This window comes from Cyanistes caeruleus, chromosome Z (assembly GCF_971803275.1).
Source record: "Cyanistes caeruleus chromosome Z, bCyaCae1.hap1.1, whole genome shotgun sequence".
Taxonomy (NCBI): Eukaryota; Metazoa; Chordata; class Aves; order Passeriformes; family Paridae; genus Cyanistes; species Cyanistes caeruleus.
Genome location: NC_141732.1, coordinates 24,887,102 through 24,906,978, shown reverse-complemented (window position 1 = coordinate 24,906,978; position 19,877 = coordinate 24,887,102). Strand labels below are relative to the sequence as shown.

General features: G+C 37.5%; 1 protein-coding gene across 2 annotated transcripts in view; it reads right to left on the bottom strand.

Moving 5' to 3' along the window:
* PRDM6 (PR/SET domain 6) overlaps positions 1–19,877 on the bottom strand; it is a 77,114-nt gene that overhangs the window by 15,409 nt on the left and 41,828 nt on the right. For both annotated transcript variants that reach the window (XM_086868327.1, XM_086868328.1), the window contains exons 4-6: positions 11,009–11,136; positions 7,095–7,219; positions 3,547–3,889 (exon numbers count right to left, since the gene is read on the bottom strand). In XM_086868327.1, the coding sequence (XP_086724453.1) occupies positions 3,547–3,889; positions 7,095–7,219; positions 11,009–11,136 (596 nt within the window). The remainder of the gene's footprint in view (positions 1–3,546; positions 3,890–7,094; positions 7,220–11,008; positions 11,137–19,877) is intronic.

The window sequence follows — 19,877 nt, the reverse complement described above, 5'->3', positions numbered from 1 at the left end:
ACTATTTAATATTGAAGTGATATTGCAACACATGAGCATAATGATGTCTTTTGAGTAAAGAATTGTGAGTGCCAGATCACACCCATAATCTATCACCCATGAACACATTTATGAAGTGTGCTCTCTCTCATATTCTCAGCATGAATACCTGGCAATCAATGGGAATATATATCACACAGATGTACAGGCTGCACATAAAATTATGCCACACAAAACTCTTGAGAACTGAAGACTTCTGCCTTTCCTCAACACCAAAGTATGTTGAAACTGGTGATCATAGTGATATGGAAGAGTGATGTCACTAAAAAAAGATGTGTCATTATCAGAAAAATGGTTACTGCTAAAAAAATCCAAAATCACATTCTCTAAAAATTGTTTACTGTAATAAAGAGTTTTGGTTACCCCCTTTTTGAGCCTTCCAAACAGGATTGTTGGGAATTTCTGCAGCAAAAAGGAATGAAATAATAATTAAAAAATTTAAAAAAAACAAACAACACAACAAAAAAACCAAAACAAAAAACACCCCCACCCCAACAAGATACACAAAAAAAACCCCTACAAAAATAGATTTTCAACTCCTGCTTCCAGATATATCTTCTCAAACTGCTTTTGTCTGGTTAAGGTTTAAAAAAGTCTCAAAGGCTCAGAAGGACCCTGAGTTCAAGATTTTGCAGATTTTTGCACACTCACTTCAACCCCAGTTACCACTAATTTTAAAGAGAAGCCCTACAAAAGGTAACAAATTAAAAAAAAATTTGGTGGAAAGGGAGAAGTATATAAGTAAACCAGTAAATAATTAAAAGTTATTTTAAATTAAGATCTTAATCTTTAAATAAAATAAAAAGCACAGCAGATGATTTTAAGAATTTATCCTATTTGGAATTAATAATTATTTTTTTTTTTTATTTATTAAGTGATCTGCCTGTTAAATCGGATCATTTATTTCTTACTACTTCATCGAATTATGTGTATTACAATCTGTTTTGTGTCTGCTCTCATTTAGATGTTTTCTTAACACCTAAGAAAAGTTGGTGTATTATCTTTATTTGGATTTGAATTGGACTCCTGTACAGATTTAAAGGTGTTTTCCCTGCACAATATTGCTGCAAAACAAATACTCAGACAGAACAGATAGACTAAAGTCTATTTCCTAGAGAGGACAGGCTCTGCTGCTTCAGTCACATCAAAGATGCAGTGACTGGTGTGCTCTCAAATTGCTGACAATAAACAAGGAGTTGTTTATCAGCTGGAGCGGTGCTGCAGATGTCATTGAGAAAATAAAAACCAGAGAGTTGCATCCAATTGTTTGGGCTGGCAAGAATACCTATTTTTTTCACAAATCACACCTAACTTTCACGTCTCCTGGTAATTTTGCACAACACTGTAAAAATTTTTCACCTATTAAAGTGCAATATGTTTAAGAAACCAATGGCTACTTTTTCTAGACACCGTATCTCTAAATAACTGGTACCTGCTAAAAGACAGAAAGCTTCCTTTGATGTAAGCTCAAACTGTAATGGTTTCTACACAGGGATATGAGAACCCATATCCAAGGCCAGTACCTGTTATTTATGGTAATTTCAAACATGGAACGAATTGCAATGACCTTAATCATAGCAAGATTATTTCCTACTATGCCCTAGGGTATTCTGAGCTGACAATGCTCCAGACTTTCCTGAGGAAGCTGCTGGCTGGGTAGGCACAGGGGGTAAGATATCATGAATCAGCACCCTACTAATGAGAATGTTCACTTTTAAGAGTGAAGACCAAAAATCCACTTTGTGTTTCCGATAATATTTGGCGCAAGCTTCTTAGGAGGAAATAAATTTAGAAAAAAACCCAGAATTAATTTTTAAAAATTCATCTGTCATCACTAAGACAAAATATTTAATGGTAAGACAGACTTATCCTCATTTTCTTTCTCTGGCAAAGTGAATATTTAGCTGTCACTTAGAGTGGAAGACAGTGCCATTGAGAGAGACTCCTCTTGCTCTAACTATCTAACTGCAACTTGCTTCTTCATAAAGATAGAAACAGGTTCAAGTAAAGGATCAAATCTAGATGTCACAGATGATTGGAAGAATCAGTATGGATGTATAATTGGATGAAAAAGTATGTGGAGGGTCTCACAACATGCCTTTTCTCTAGACTCTTCCAGATGGATGCACCATTTTATCTTTTACAGTTTGTTTAGGACACTTTAATACTGAAAACACAAAAGTTCATTATATGTAGGAGAGCAGACCTTTCAGGACCTATATTCTGCATTGTGACACATGAAATTACCAGTTTTGTCCTACAGCTTCCTTAGCAAGGCATTTGCTTCTGCTGAGGCAAGCATAAAATCCAGAAAAGTGTTGAAAGGCCTTGTTTGCATACACAATATTATCAATTTTTTAATTATTATGAATATTAGCTTGGAATCTGAGTAGTCCCTAACATGCTTGACATTCCATTTGGAAAATGGACTTTCTCCATACCCACAGAATCACACAAGCATATGTGTAGACGTAGATAGTACACAAAATACACAAGGAGACATAGACATGCACACAAACACATACACAGACTCACTCTTTGCTACTTTTTGGTAGTGTTTTGTTAACTTTAATTTGCAATTAAATCTGCTCTTAGAACAACCTTCCAGGGATTCAGCTGTTCGGCTCAAATCTTCACAGCCCAAGAAGAGACAAAACATGGGCAGCCTTTTTTATTGAATTAATTTGATTTTTGTCTTTTGTCCTGCCAGCTATCAGAATTGTCAAATAAACCAGCTTTGATTCATAAATAATGGTTCCATTATATTTACTGTGCCACCGGTCAGAGTACCTGAAATTTTAATTCACTTGTTCAGCTAAATTTCATCCTCAGTTCACAGCCATAAAATTCTGTATTGACAAACTTTCAAACCAACTTTGACTCTGAGGTATCTAGTCAACATTTTTCTTCTGTGTGGATATTAGTTTATTGAATAAGTGGCATCTGTTTTCCTCCACATCACTGGTGGAGTAGGTATTTCCTTTTGACAGCTTTGTACGATTTATGGGTTTGCATGCTATGAAGAAAAATAGTACTAAGCAAAAAATTCCAATTCATTACCTCTTAGTACTTAATTAAGTTCATACGCATTGCACACTATAGGTGAACCCTGAAATGACTGTGACAGTCACTGAGCTGCAAGTTAGATTATCTTTGGAAGACAGAGAGGCTTTTAATTATCTTGACCTCATTTTTTCCATCTATGATATTCATAAATTTTCATTCTATTTTGTTGCCTTCATCAGATGTACCAAACCATTCTAAAAACAAGATTATATCCTTAGCTATTTCTTTTTATCTGCACATTTAGGCACTGAATGTTTTTACAAATAGTGAAGGCAAGCAATAGTTTTTATCAGCTTACTTCACGCAGCTGCAGATGAATTATGTCATCCAGGGTCCTCATAATAATGGTTTGGTTTTGAAAATGATAACAGCTTGATAAAAGAAGAAAGCAGTGGATCTGGCTATCAGTAGATACAGAAATAAAGAGAGCCTGGGCTTTACCTGTCGGGGTTCTGTGTACACACATGCATCTGTAAGAGGATCCGCTGGGTGAAAGTCTTAAAGCATTGCCCACATTTCCAAAGGTGCCAGTCACTGAACTCAGAATTTAGTTGGCTTGTTGAAGTTGGGCTTGCAAGAACTCGTTGGTTTTTGACAGTGATCTGGTTAAATCCTGACTCGATGGACCCAGACTTATCCAGGAGAGAAAAATTTCTGCTACACGGAGTCTGTGGAAATACTACGGATCGCTGTGGTGTGGCAGGGGAGAGTTTGCTACTTTTATTAAATGGCTGTAGGGTGTCTTGTCTGGACATGGCCTCCATTACAGTCGAAGGGACATTCACTGGGAGAAAACAAGAAAAGTAAATAAGATCCTTTTTATGCCTTTTTAAAACTAATACAATTTTGGGAGACACCAAAAAAAAATCAACATCCATTTTCTTGACACTACAATGAAACAATTTTATTTTAATAATGTACAAAAAAAAAAAAAAAAGGAAAAAAAGAAACAGGAAAAGAGAAAAAAAGAAAAGGGGGAAAGAGAAGGGAAGAAGGACATGAATGAGTGGTCTGAATGGATGGTGCTGATTCTGTGACACTGAAATGAAAATTCATGCAAGGGAGTGTCTGAGACTGAAAGGACCCAGAGAAGCCTGACTGTGATATACATTTATTACACTATGGGATTGTCATCGGAAAGGAAAAGCTGCACCACTTGTGATTCCCTGACTCCTCATATTGCAGTCAGCATGTCTGACTTCTATATCACAGACAAGCATGAATTTTGAGAGCATGGAGAAAAAATATCTCTGTTGGGACATTCCTTGAGATACAACAGGGCTTAAATATCTACTGCAGCAATAGCTGTCCTACGAAAGGGTGGCCTCTAAGGATATAATACTATTACATCTCACAACTAATCACACTGCCAATGCAGTAAGAAACCAGGGACTTCATCATGTATCTTATGCCTGAGGTTAATAGCAGGTAGGTCACCACAAAACACTGCAAGTTACAGGCAGAAAGATCTTTGTGCATCAGTTTCCCAGATAAAGAACAGGCATAAAAATGTTTTCTCAGTCCCATGAAAATTGCCTCTATATTATCATCAACTAACTATGGCTTTTGAGGCACTCAGGTATTTCAGCAACAAATGCAATATGCTTTTCACAAATAAGTGATTTAGTGCTGAATTTGAATGTTTTGTGATAAGAAAGGCAGGAGATAAAGCAAGTAGAAGTTGAACAGCTGCCTCACACCTTGAGAACCATGTAGACATGCAGTGAATGAGGCAAGGGTCCTGTGAAAAAATAGAGTCAGCTGACAAAAGGTTGCACCACAATGCAAAAATAAACATAATTTAGGTTGCCTGGACCAAACAATTTCTAATACTTTCTAATTTTGGCACACTCAGGTTCATGAGCTGATTTTTCAATGGACATTTTCAAATTAAATACATCATATACATATAAGTCTATGCATTTAGTTACCATCACAAACTGTTTAAATCTATAAATAAGTACATAGCATGTATTAAACTGATAATTAGAAACTACAATTGTGTTTTAGTAAGCATTTAGATGATAATAGATTTCTAAGAGAAAACATAAGAATTAAATTTTAGTTGCAACTGGAATTGGCCAACATTATTTCATATTAAAAAGAAACAAAAACAAACAGAAACAAAAAACCAACAAAAATACCACCAGAAATTAATATTGGGTAATATTTTAAATCATGCCAGTTGCTTTAGAGTTATATTCTAATATCTATGATCATTCATAATGATTCCCATATTATATTATTACAAGATATTTAATTTATGGCAGTTGAAGTCCTTCCGAATCTATTCTTTTTTGTGGTATCTGAGAACCTTATTTCTAAATACAGTTACGTCCATGAAGCTGTCTCTCAAAAGTTTCCAGACACAGAATATATCTTCTACATCTCTTCAGTACCAGGAGCAATTTGCATACTATTATTTTGCCTCTTCAGAAGAAGCAGATCACCTTTTTTCTTTTATTTTCTTTAAATTGTACTCATTAAAGTCTACAGAAACAATGAGATCAGGGTACTAAGGTCCTAAGGAATAAAGGCAGAACTTGTGCTGCTGACAATACCCCTGTGCAGAAGATAAGCAGAAGGTACATTCTGGGAGTTTAAGTGGAACTGAAGTCCTATACCAGTCTGCAGCTGGCTCCATGGTCAGATTAATTTAATCTACTCATGTCAGTGTCTCTGCGGATGAAAGTCGGGTTTGTCTCACAGAAAAATATCAAGAGATAATATTTACAGATTTTAGCCATAATGTTTTTCTTTTCAAATAAAAGTTTTGTAGTCTTTGGTTCCTGAAAGAAAAAATAATATTTCTGTATTGTATACTGCAGAGCATGACTTTCATCAGCAAATATTTCTGTCAGTAACTAAATTTCTTTTAAACTTTTCTCAAGCTCAACAGACTTGAAAACTCAAGATGGGAAAGGATGTTTACTTTTGACAGTTTAATCCTTGCTATCTTGCTGTTTAATTGCTTCATGATTCAGTATTTAAGTTGCTATAAGACACTAGCTCCTCCTAGCAGTTCATCCTGTTTAAATATCCAAGTACAGGACCAAAAACATACATTTTATACATAATTTATCAAGTGTGAGCAGTCACAGAGTTACTTTAGACCAAAGTCAATGGGTCCATTATAGTTTTCTTCCACTACACAGATGCACATAGTTGCAAAAATAGGTGCACGTTCTAAACAAGTCTCACACACAAGCAGTCAAACTGAAGGATGTGCCTGGATCACCCATCTCTATTACAGACAAAGGTAACCAGCACTAGGTTGTGCCTGTGTTATCAATAACTATGCATGCTTAGTTTTGTGAGGATCCCTAGAAAACTAGAAATAGAAGGTTGAGAAGTGGTAAAAGAATGGATGGAAATGGGGATGGTCAGGATGGGATAGAGATCTATTTTCATTTCAGGGTGCTTACACTCAGTTGGTATTTTTAAAAGTAGGTTTTTATGTTTAACCACAAGGCTCTAACCTCTTAAATCAGCCAGCCAAAGCTTTTCTCAATGTTCTCAGATGTAATAAAAAAAAAGAATCACCAACAGAGGCCCTGTGGGCTTGCAATGCATTACATTTTGCCAAGACAGTGTTTTGTGATAGATCTGGTAACAATGTGGACAACCAAACAAACTTGTTTACAGTAGATTAATTAATCACTAATACAGAACAGGGATTCTAACCATACCATAATTTTGACAGTTAAAGTGTATCACCTTACCTTAAATACACTACCATTTTCATTAAATGCCGTAGAATCAGAGAATCACAGAGTAGTTTTAGTTAGAAGGGGCCTTGAAGATCATCTAGTTCCAACTCCCCTGACATGGGTAGGGACACCACCAGAACAGGTTGCTTAAAGCTCCATCCTGGACTGGTGTTGAAGTTCCAGGGACAGAATCCCCTCTAAAATACTCTATGATACATCTGATTAGGCGTGAAAGAGGAATTACGGCTTACACAGGTAGAAATGCAAAGAAGAACTTACAATTTTCATCTTGTGCAATGCACTGCAGAGGGATTCCAAAGAAAGATGTGTAGCTGTCATTGTACCACACTAACAGCTCAGTGCCCCTGGGGATATCTATACAAGCCCGGTAAAATATATTTGACCTAATCAAGAAAAAAGAAAACATTGCAAAATTTAGGAATAGAGCATTCTCATCTTATAGCACACCGTTTTACAGTAGAAAATCATTGTTTTGGAAGCATTCCTGCAGATAACTAATGAATAATCTACTGATTGTTTCAAAACCAAATCTCTCATTAGAGAAGGACTTTGTTCCTCTAAAACAGGCTAACAACTTTACAAAAAAGTTGTGTCTAGCATATATTAAATACTAAGGTTTTAGAAGAACTAAGATATTATAAAAGTACAGGTATTTTAGTCTGTTTCAGGGGGATTTTAGAATGGCACATTTTGCTTACACAGTATACCTAACCATCTGAGTGGTGTACACAGCTCAGCAAGTACAGACATTTAAACAGCTTTGTATCTGTCATCTAAGCTAAAGTTAACACATTTTAGGGTAAATAGACAACAACTCTTTTATGTGAATAAATTCATCTAGCAAGACTTTTGAAGGAGTGTCAAGTGACCTTTCATGGCAGTAATATACCATCAAATGAGAGGTCTTGGGCTGTTGAGAAAAACAGACTTTGACATAATGGAAATAAAAAAATTGGCATTAATTGGATCATGCACTGCTTAAATCTTCTCCTATATGGAACCTGAGGGCAGTGCCAATGATTTAGTATGTAAAAATTACCATTACTTTAAGTGAGATACCTCATTGTTCCTGTGAGAGAAGACTGGGTATTTCTTGGCCACTGAAGTGGGAATTGAGGGGGGAAAAGGGAAAAATCCTAATGTCTTTAGCATAAAAACAAGAGCTTTATCCTGATCTTGTGCTGATGTAAATAGCTTCAGAGTGATACTTCAGCAGTTAAGACATTTACATGGCAGCAAAAACTGTGTAAGATTAGAATCAGGCACAAGATAAAAGACAAGTGTTATCAGCTTGCAGTGGCTTTTCCCTTACGCTTCACATGGAACAGTAAAACACACTCCTGTGAGATGGATAGAAATTCAATATATACAAGAAGAACAGTCAACTCTTGCTGAAGGATTACATACCAAAGTGATACAGTCAAAGTACCAAGAAATGACCATTTTTTATAACAGCTTATGTAAGGCAGAAAAACACATATAGACCAAAAAAAAAAAACCAAGAAAATAAAAGAAGTTTAGGCCTCAACCAAGTGAAGAATTGCTACAAACATTATTCTGAAGTTCAAGATAAAAGTGTTTAGGGTTGGTAGGCCTTAAATTTAGACTTTCTATAAAGAATTGGCTGTAGCAATGCAATTTGTTCCTTGTATAACACTGCAGACATAAGGAGAATCTTCTACCACATTTTTCATGGCAGTGAGATATGCACTTGTCAACATATTTTGTCACCGCAAAGTGGCTCTTGGCAACAGGATCATAAAGATCAATAAAAAAGTGCAGATTCTCAATATTTTACTAGCAGCTGCAAAAATTTCATTTATCTTGTTATTTTCCTCGCTTACTGCCACCCTGTCTCAGGAGGGCACTGCTAGCTAAGCAGAATGGTTTTCTTAGCCTTCTATGAATATCTGACAAAAACTCTCCCCTTTGTGTCTCCTCTTCATCTTCCATCCTCCTCCTTCTCCTCCTCTTCTTCTCTCTCTCTCTTTCTTCCCAGGGCTTTGCATTTAGTTAATTCTTTCCACTGTTACATAAAAAATGAAAATCGGAGCCACGCTATAAATTACCGGCATCTCTTAACTTGAGAAAAATTGAGTCTACTTTGTACTTCACCCTTGTAACATTTCATCTCTCAGTTTGGCTTCCCTTAACATAAACACAGCAGCCCGGCAAATGAATGTGCTAAAACCAAATGACACACTTTGCCGCTGAAAGAGCAGAACTGTTTTTGAGCAATGGGTGGTCTGTGGGGCTTGGAGTAGGCAGGGAAAAAAAAGTGTAAGTGTACACCGTCCCTTACAAGTGTGCAGAGCTTCCAAAACTCGCAGAAATCTCTGCATGCTGAAGTACATCAAAGGGATTTTTCCCTTTTCGGATAATATTTCCTTTGCTGACATGTATTTAGTATTGTGGTTGGATGACTCATAAAGATAGCTTCATGGCGTCCCAACGCAGTTGAAGCAGAACACATGCCAACAAACATTATTGTCAGCCTCAAAATAAAAACAAAACGTTCAGCTAAGGGTCAATCAATCAAGAGCACTTTGAAGAAAATTCCATTTAGATATTACAAATCATAACAGAATGAATTTAAACCAGCTGACTTTCTGTGAGGAGGACGTCCATGTACAATAAAAATTAGGCTGGTTTTTCAGTGTCCAACTTTTCTATTTTCTTACACTTGGATGCAGTCACTGGTGATGGATGCCAGTTTTTTAAATTGTGTTTTTGTAGTTCATTTTATAAAGATCTGAAGTAATCGAAAACAGATCAACAGAGGGAACTCTAAGTAAAAACTCCATCATGAAAGGAGAGTTGTAAAATCCACTTAATATTGACAGATGTGTAATGACTTTCTCATGCTAACTTTTCATTTAGTTTTGTCATATATATATATATATGCATATATTTTTTATTTTTATATATATATATGTGCACGCACACATCACCACATAGAGCAATAGTCCACAAGATATCTACAAAAACAGTCTTTCATCACAACAATCTTTATTCGTTATCCAGCGTGTTTATTTAAAATCCTATGGTATTTTAGCCATAGATAGCAGATATTTAAGCATATAATAAAAGATTTGCAATGTATAAATAGGATTGTTATTTTTTTAACTGCAGCGTTGTTTAGTCAACTGGCCAGAGAATAAAAAAAGTTGAAAATGCAACTGAACAATTTTACCATTGTTAAATTGGATCCCTATGGGATAATCAAACTTTATATATTTCATTTTAGCTTGCTTTTGTATGTTTTATTTTTAATTTTAAAGGTAGTTTAAATAAGTTTAAGATTTTTCCTAAATAAAAGAAACTCTGCTCTCTAAAGCAACCAACAAAAAAATCATTGCTCACTGCAACTGGCAAGCCTGGGGCATTCTTTGATGTGCTTCCTACCACATTTAATAAGGCCAAGCAGTCGCTTCTGATTCTAAGGCAAAAGGTTTGTTTATAGCTGAGATCATGTATTTATGTAATGTGTTGTCTGGGTTTTCTGGATCTATTTGCCAGTACAAAGTAAAATGCACCATAATTTCTTTACATTTTTCTTCACATTTTGTTTTTCTCTAGCCAGCAACATAAGAGGTACAAGTTCTAGCAATCTTGGCTGGCAGGTGCACTCAACAAAAAAGCTCGAGGTGTATACACACCTCGTGACTGACCCTCAGGAAGCCTCTGGGTGCCACTTTTCCCCCTCCCCTATCACTTGCATCTCTATTAAGGGTGGAGAACTGCTTGTGTTGGCTTGCCTCTGATGAGACTATTTGAAAAAGTGCAGAGAGCGCTGTGTGGTGTGGTGTGGTGTGGTGTGGTGTGGTGTGGTGTGGTGTGGTGTGGTGTGTGGTGTGGTGTGGTGTGGCGTGGCGTGGCGTGGCGTGGAGTGGCGTGGCGTGGCGTGGCGTGGCGTGGCGTGGCGTGGCGTGGCGTGGTGTGGTGTGGTGTGGTGTGGTGTGGTGTGGTGTGGTGTGGTGTGGTGGTCACACAAGTGACACAGGGCTGCCCTCACTCCCTGGAGCTTCACCCCGCGCGTGCTGCTCCACGTGAGCACATCCTCCAAAGCTCTGGTGCTGTCTTTGCAATCAAAGGCAGCAGTACTCCTGATGGTTACAGTCTGATAAAACATTCTCATTTTGTGTCATTGGGTGAATCAAAAGTCACTTTACCTGTATTGAACCACCGTTAAGTTCTGCTCCCCACAGTGCCTCGCACATCGTATGTACCTCATCCAGCTTGACTTGCTGGGTTCCCCGCCATCGATAAAGTGCTGCAGTGTCCCATCTTGGTCATATATCTGGGGGAGATGTCACAAGGTCAAGCAGTTAGAACAAATAATCAGCAATCATTTTCACTGCTGGTGTGTCTCTGTGGCATTTCCAGGACTTTATTGCCATGAAGTTTGTCGTCTGTGTACTGATACACTTAGAAATAAACATGAAAAAAGCAGAGAAGTATTTTAGGGGATGCAAGTTTATCATGTTTCTCTTATCAAGCCAATCTCTTAATATTTAAAGTATTTGTGGTGTCTCAAAGATGTGACCATGTTTCCCAAAGAATATTTAACCTATTTTGACAAGCTGGCCTTAAATAATGAACTGCCAGATAAACAAGAAAATCTGGATGTAAAGTGTGCAATAAAATGGCTGGGACATCTGAGCAAGGGGCAGTAGTAATTCCTAAACAAGGATCCCTCTTTCACATCTCAGCTGCAGCAAAAGCATATACTGCAGCAGCCTCACATGATATGTTAGGGAGTTGTAGGATTCATAACATCAAAACAAATGAGACTAGAAGGAAAAACGGAGTTGATGATGTCTTTAGGAACTCCTTTGAGACATGCAACTTTTTTGAAGTACTAAATGAGAAACCAGTCCTGAGGGAAACATTGTTTTCCTAAACATTACATCCCTGTTAAGGACATGAGAGCCAGTTATGGTGATTTTAAAAAATACAGTATTATGTTTCTATTCAAAAGTGGATGCTCTGTCTGATCAAGAGTTCCTCTGGAGGTTCTGACATGAAAAGATAAATGTATCATGCATATCTGCCCTCCTGACTGCTTAGAAAATCTAACCTACCTATTGAGGTAGATCTAATCTGAGTAAAAACATGTGATCTCACAAGATTTTTACTTATTACACAATTACTCTGACAAACTTCACAAACGCGTCTGAACAATTAGGTGCCTATCTGAAGTAAATCTCATTTTTACATCTTCTGCCCCTCTATGAACTTTATATTTGCTTTAATATCCATACCCCAAAAATGTTATCCCTTTGGAAATTGTATGAGCCTTAATTGATGCCTTCTTGAAAACATGAATTCTGCTAACTAAAGTGGAAGCACATCCATTACATTGAATTGAACACTTCTAGTATATTAACAATCAGTATATTAACAGATTAACAATCTTGAATGTCTATTTCAATATCAAGAGAATAATCTCAGATGAATATATGAATATATTGAATATTAATATATTCAATACTTATGTTTTTTTTAAAACAGGGTTTCTTACAGTTCACACAAAAATATACACAGGAATCAAAATCTAGTTTTTCCTTCTACCTAAAGACAGTCTCAAATTCAGGAACCAGCTTTGCTTTTGTTTTTGGCCAAGAGGGACTGTGAGTAATCAGGAGGAATATGTCCATTGCAAGAGCATGAGACACACAGAAATCAAGTGTCTATGGCGATCCTTATCCTTTGTTCCCAAGTGTCTGTGACAAGGACCAAATACTCCTGTGCTGGATAAGAAAGATCCCACCCCAACATGCACTGAAGTGAATAAAGTCAGAGAAATCAGGAGTCCTAAGAAGCAAACAAATACTCCAATCCCAGGGATTAAGTTTATTTTTTATATATGGCTACATTCTGATTATCAGCAAGAACCTATTCTTATGCAAATATCTTAATGTATGTTGAATACGGGAGTAGAATAAGCTAAACTATAAAAAGCTGAAGAAATCAGAGAACTTCTACAGGACATCAGCCTATAAAAAGGAAGAGAAGGAAAAATTAATGACTAACAGTACTTGGCTGAAACCATTTTGGCAATATCCATTCAAACATTCTCAGCAGTGTTTATTATCTATCCATTTGCATGCTGCTTATTCACATAACAATATATGACTTAACATGAGGCAAAAACAATTCCCATAAATAAAGAGCTGATAACTTCCTAATCCCCAGATGACATGAAACAAGAAAGACACAGAGGACTGCCATAATCAGTAGTGACACTCATATCTTGGCAGACAGGGTCCTACCCAGAACTTTGTGTAAATAGACAGTCATTAACTGATATGAAAAATTAAAATCTGTCATGAAAACATAGGACTGGATCTTTCCTGGGCCTTGGTCTGGAATTGGAAGGGCTGTGCTGTAAGACTAAGTATTTTCAAATACTTTATTCTCACAAATACTGGTGCATCAAGTGACATTATGCCCTCCTTTCATAGGAGGATATTACTGCATACTCATAATCTATCCAACAGCATTCTTATCCCTATTCTTACAGGACTGCTAACCCATCTGTAAGGAAGCAGAAGCCCTAGGCTTAGAAGTTAAAATACAATACTGTGTCAAATCTATTTGTCGCATTGCATAATATGGGTTAAAATCTGGAAAAAAAACCCCAAAACTCAGATATGGTTACTATTTTCCATGTCCCTAACATTCAGGAGTTCTTATTCATTTCACAGTTATTTAAATCAGGAGAGCATTGAAGACATAACTGCCCGAAGAAACCATCATGAGGGAGCAAACCATAACCTGCCATGGAGAAAAACCAAACCTGTGGAACAAGCTGTGAACACAGGAACTACAGTGAACCATTGATATATATATTTACCCACATCTCTATTACACCTGCAAACATCCTTAAACAGTCATAGTAACTATTACAGAAAACACTGCAGAAACCTGTGGTAAACTGATGTTACTGGAAGTCTTTGGCTACCTCACTTGATCATTACATCCATCTACACTGGCATAATTTTTAACACATTGCAATAGCCTCATGGCAAAACAGAATGCCATTTCTTCAAGTCCCTTCAGGCTCTGCATTTATTTTTTCTGTATCTCACATCAGTAACTGATCTAAGTAGTGGAAATACAATTAGTTATTTCCTTTTTCTACTTTGACTGCACTTGGAAGTGTTACCTAAGCTTCTTACTGGACCTTGATAACTGTTGGTTTTGCTGACTTTAAAGGGTTAAACGTTTTTGATGTGGTCTTTTGTTTATCATGGAATGGAATGGAATGGAATGGAATGGAATGGAATGGAATGGAATGGAATGGAATGGAATGGAATGGAATGGAATGGAATGGAATGGAATGGAATGGGCCAGATTTGTGGAAGAGAGTGGAATCTGATAAAAGAGGTCTGAGCTCACCTCATTTGACTTGCATTATGATCCCACTTAGCAGTTGCCTAATAGTTAATTAACTTCTTATAGCTGACGAACTTTTTAATAGGTTCTTGACTGTTTGCAGATATTTTACTGATAAAAAAACTCAGAATATGATACATACTTCTATGAATTTCATCCTTTGACTTCAAATAGAAAAAAACTGCTTCATTGTCCAAGAAAGTCCAAAGCACATCATCAGAATACAGTCTTCTCTTTTCAGTGTTTTCTATTCGCTTCCCTGCAAGCATTGCTTTATTAAATAATCAAGACATAAATAGAGGCTCTTCTACTAATGGCATGCAAACATAAATTAAATATGAAGGACTAGATGTATTACTTGCTGGATTGGTTGAGGACAATTATTTGGAGGACACAGATACTGCTTCTTTAAAGGCAATGATAAGAGCAATGCACAATGGCAGTAATAACATAATTTCTAAAGCACATTGCACTCATAAAAGTGTTGCTCTAAAATCTCTGAACAGCCATAGCTAACATAAATAACAAAGGTAACATAAACACGGACCATCTAAGGTTTAAGCAGTATTAAAAGACAAGATGGAGTGCTAAAGAGACTTCTGAGAACTTCAGTTATTTCAGTACTGATAAAGTCAGTATTGCTCACTTGGATCAATGGGGCATATCTAATTCCAATGCTAAAAAATGTTGCTCCAGTTTCTGGTATAGATACCACAAAATTGTAGGCTAAAGAAGTTCAAATATAACAGCACAGCTGCAGAGAAAGCCAAATTATGAAGCAATTACAAATGATTTCACAGAAGCAGCAGCAAGAACAAAAATAGTTTGTTGAAGTTCTTTCCTCCCTATCTATTGCCTTCCTTTTTTCTCTCTCCATGGTCTGTTAATGGATTATGTCTTTAGAAATACTTCCTGCATTTTATTTTTCCATTTGGTCAGATAGAAATGTATTTGCAGATAATTATTTGGCTGCTCATTTTCATTTCAGGCAGTCAGGGAATAGAGTGATCCTGAAAATAGAATTTTTCTTTGCAAATACATTTATATTGTAAAAGTAGCTATTTGAATATTTGTTTTATGTTGCGAGACATCAAAAAAGATGTGAAGAAAACCACAAAATATTCAAGAATTAATTCTTACCATTATAGAGACTCTTGCATTTTGCTGTTCACCGTTATTGTCCTTGATAACACATACATAAAACCATAAAATTTTCACATCACTTACTATGAGTCTTCGCCTCTCTGAAGATGTTTTGTCTTGGCTTCAATGGGAAGAGTCAAGATAGCAAAGATGTACCCAAAACTACTGGTAATATGATGAAAAAGTTGTAACCAGACATGTTAGCTATGGTAGCATCCATGCAAGTTATATTCTTTCTGTAACAGTGTGTAACCCTACAAGCCAGTTACACTGCAAGTCTCTTCTTTCTAACTCGGGCATCAGAACTCAATAAGCTTGACACTAGGCAAATTTCACTATTTGAGTGAGACCCTGCTTTTGATGGAAAAACAATACATCTTCAAAGCTGTCTATCCTAAATGGAAGTTGAAAAATATGCAAAAAAGGGTAATCGTTATAAGCCTGGCTGTTAAGATGACAGTCTGTAAAAGGTGTGCAATTATAGAATCATAGAATTGTTTAGGTTGCAAAAGACTTTTAAAATCATTGAATCTAGCCCTTAAGCCAACACTGCCAAGCCAAGCATTAAATGTAGTCCCCAAGTGCCACAGCTATACTTCTTTTAAATACCTCCAGGGATGGTGACTCTATCATTTCCCTGAACAGCTTGTTCCAGTGCTTGACAGCCCTCTTGGTGAAGAACATTTCCCTAATATCCAAGCTAAACCTTCCCTGGCACAGTCTCTGGCTGGTTACTCTTTTCCTGGCACTGGAGAACACACCAACTTGTACCCTCCTGGAATCTCCTTTCAGGCAGTTGTACAGAGCAATAAAGTCCCCCCAATCCCCTTTTACTTCAGATTAAACATCCCCAGCTCTCTCAGCTGTTCCTCACAGGACTTGTGCTCCAGACCTTCCTCAGCTCCATTGCCATTCTCTGGACATGCTGCAGCACCACAATGTCCTTTTTGTAGTGAGGGTCTCTGAACTGAGCACAGGACTTGTGTGGCCTCACCAGTGCCCAGTACAGGGGGATGGTCACTGTCCTGGTCCTGCTGGCCACACTATTGCTGATAGAGGCCAGGATGCCACTGGCTTCCTAGGCCACCTGGGCACAGCTGGCTCCTGTTCAGCTGCTGTTGACCAGAGCTGACCCCGGTCCTTTTCCACTGAGACTTCTTTCCAGCCTCTCTGCCCCCAGCCTGTATCATCATTCAGGGCTGTGTGACCAAAGTGCAGGACCTGGTACTTGCCTTTGTTTGACCTCATAGACTTGGCCTCAGCCTGTCAGTCCAGCCTGTCCAGATCCCTCTGCAGAGCTATCCACACTCCAGCAGATCAACACTTCTGTGTAAATTAGTGTTGTCTGCAGACTGACAGAGGATGTGCTTGATCCCCACATCCGTACCATGGATAAAGATTTTGAGCAGGGCTGTTCCCCACTGCTGAGCCCAGAGGAACAGCACTTGTGACTGGCCACCAGCTGTATTTAGCACCACTCACTTCCACTCTCTGGACAAGGCCAGTTTCAGTTTTTTACTTGAAGAGTACAAGCCAACAGCATCAGTTTTTCCAGCAGAATTTGGTGGGAAATGGCATCAAAGGCTCCACTGAAGACCAGGTAGAGAATATCCATAGCCTTTTAATATTCATGACTTATGTCAGACTTTCACAGAAAAAGACCAGGTCAGTCAAGCAGGACCTGCCTTTCTTAAACCTATGCTGGCTGTGCCCAGTCCTGGTTGTCTGCATGATGGCACTCAGGGTGATGTGCTCCGTGACCTCCCCTGGCACTAAGACCATGCTTACAGGTCTGCTGTTCCCTGTGTCCTTCTTTCTGCCCCTCTTGCAGATGGGCTTTACATCTGCTGACCTCTGGTCAATCAGGACCTCCCTGATGAGCCATGAGCACTTATAAATGATTGAAAATAGCTTAGTGAGCTCTTCCTCCAGCTCCTCAAGACTTCTGTCAATTCCATCTGACCCATTAGTCTTGTGTATGCTCAAATGGAGTAGCAGGTCTCTTACCATTTTTCTCTTGATTACAGGGGCTTCATTCTGCTTCCCACACCTGTCTTACAGCTCAGAGGACTGGTTGTTCAGAGAATTGGTCTTATTGTTAAAGACTGGGGTAAAGAAGGCATTAAGTTCCTTAGCCTTTTTCACATCTTTTGTCACTGTTTCCTTTCATATCCACCAAAGAGATTCTATTCGGCCCTCAAGTTGTGACACAACTTACAGAAATCATTTTATTTTCTTTTACAGCAATTGGGCTTTGGCCCCTCTAATTTTCTCTCTGCATAAACTCATGATATCCTTGTAGTCCTCTGGAGTTGCCTGCCCCTTTCTTCTTCTCTTTTTTCCTTTAACTTCCAGCCAAAGTTCTCTGTTTGACCAGGCTAATCTACTTCCCCACCAATTCATCTTTTGGCGTATGTGGACAGCCCGCTCCTGTTCCTTTAAGATTTTGTTCTTAAGGAACATCAATCCTCCTCGACTCCTTGCCATTCAAGACTGCCTCCCAAGCGACTTTGTCACCCGAAACAGGCCAAAGTCTGCTCTCTGGAAGTCCGAGATGGTTCTGCTGATCTTCCTCTTTACATCTCTGAGATCTGAAAACTCGATCATTTTGTGATCATTGTGCTCATGACAGCCTCTGACCACCACATAACCTGCAAGTCCTTCTCTGTCCACAAGCAGCTCCAGCATGGCACATTCCATAGCTGACTCCCTTACCATCTATGACTGGAAGATATCTTCCACACACTCCACAATCATCCTGGACTTTTCCCCCTCTGCAGTGTTCCATTTACAGCAAACTTTGGCTAAATTGAAGTCTCCCTCTAGAACAAGAGATGACAATCATGAGACTTCTCCCAGCTGTTTATAGAATATTTCACCTGCCTCTTGATCTTGGCTAGATGGATGGTCTAAAACAGACTTCCACCAGAATATCTGCTATATTGGCCTCCCTCTTTGTTCTCACCCATAAACACCCAATCCTGTCATCAACATCATCTTCTTTTGAAGGAAACTGCTATACTTCATTTATTTATTCTTTTTAAATTCACTTTACAGCATTTTACTCATCATCTACAATAGACTAGTACTGTAAGTAAAATTGAATATAGGTATGCTTTCATAGATGGGGAAGAGTGTTAAGTGGCATTACTGGTAGAAGACAGCTCTATAGCCAACAGAACAAATTACCTCTCCCATTAAGCAGAAGAAATAAATGTCTCTTTCCTGAAAAGCCCTGAGATTCAGATAACTGAATTTGACTTGCCTAAGGCAGTGGTTGTTAAGCAAAATGCCGATGAACTCTAGAGTTTATCATAATACATATGCATTATTTATTTGTTAGAGCTTCTAATCACGTCAAACTGAAAGCAAACTGGATTGTATGCATGACTTGATAACTTACTCATTTAGGTTGGATTTTGTGTAGTGTACTGGTGCCTAGCTGGCTTTGAAATCAGCACACTGTGAAAGGACCTCATTATCTAGAAAGCTGGAAACATTCAGAAGATGCTGCATGAACTGAAATAGAGAAGACTTCTAACAAAATTCATTGAAAATATTACATTTAGGGAGCATAAGCTAAGGCTGAAAATCAAAAGACATCTGGGTTCAGATCAAGTTAGAGCATTCAGCAAACTTTCTAAGAACTCTTTAGTCTCACTGTATAAAAGAAAAATGAAATATAATGGAACTCAGAGACAAACTAAAATGCATAGAAAACTCTCCAAATACAGTGTAACTAAAAAGAAAAACTGATGTTGATTTATGACAATAGTGATATTATATAATAACATCCTTTGTGAAGACCACATCTCAAACATTGAAATATTTTGTAAATTACATGCCGTCTTTTAGATTACCTATACAGCAAACAGGCTGAACAGCCAGAATAAAGAAAAGAGTATTCATCACATTCTGATAAATCAAATTTTGATGCCTAATAAATATTACTGAGTTTGTAATAATCAACTATACATGTAAAACTGGTATGCAACAATAGTAGTAAACATGTCATCAACCTCCTTTTGCTACAAGTGGAAATGTTTTGACAGGTTCCCTGTTCAATTACATGGCCATTATTTCAGAAAGACATTAGCTACAAATACTTCTCATACGTTCCTCTGTTTCTTGATAAGACTAATTGATTTGTTTTACCAGTTAAAGTATGCCTTCAGATTATTTATGGACAGATAGCAGAATCAAAAATATAAATATGTTTCAGATAACATTCAAGCTTTTCATCTTAGGAGGAGATAAGAATGCTTTGGCTTATTTATTAGGTAGAAAATGAAAGCCAGTTACTATGGTCTTTATATCTATATGAAGTAAATCCATGTCAATAACTAGCAAGTAACTACTTGCTTTGAAGTGCTTCTATTTTTATAGTTATAATTGGTATTATCTCCTTACCATGTAGAAAATGCAACAGTCCATTCAAAGAAGGATTTTTCATTGCTGCAATATTTGTACTACATGCGATTTTTTCATACTCAGAAT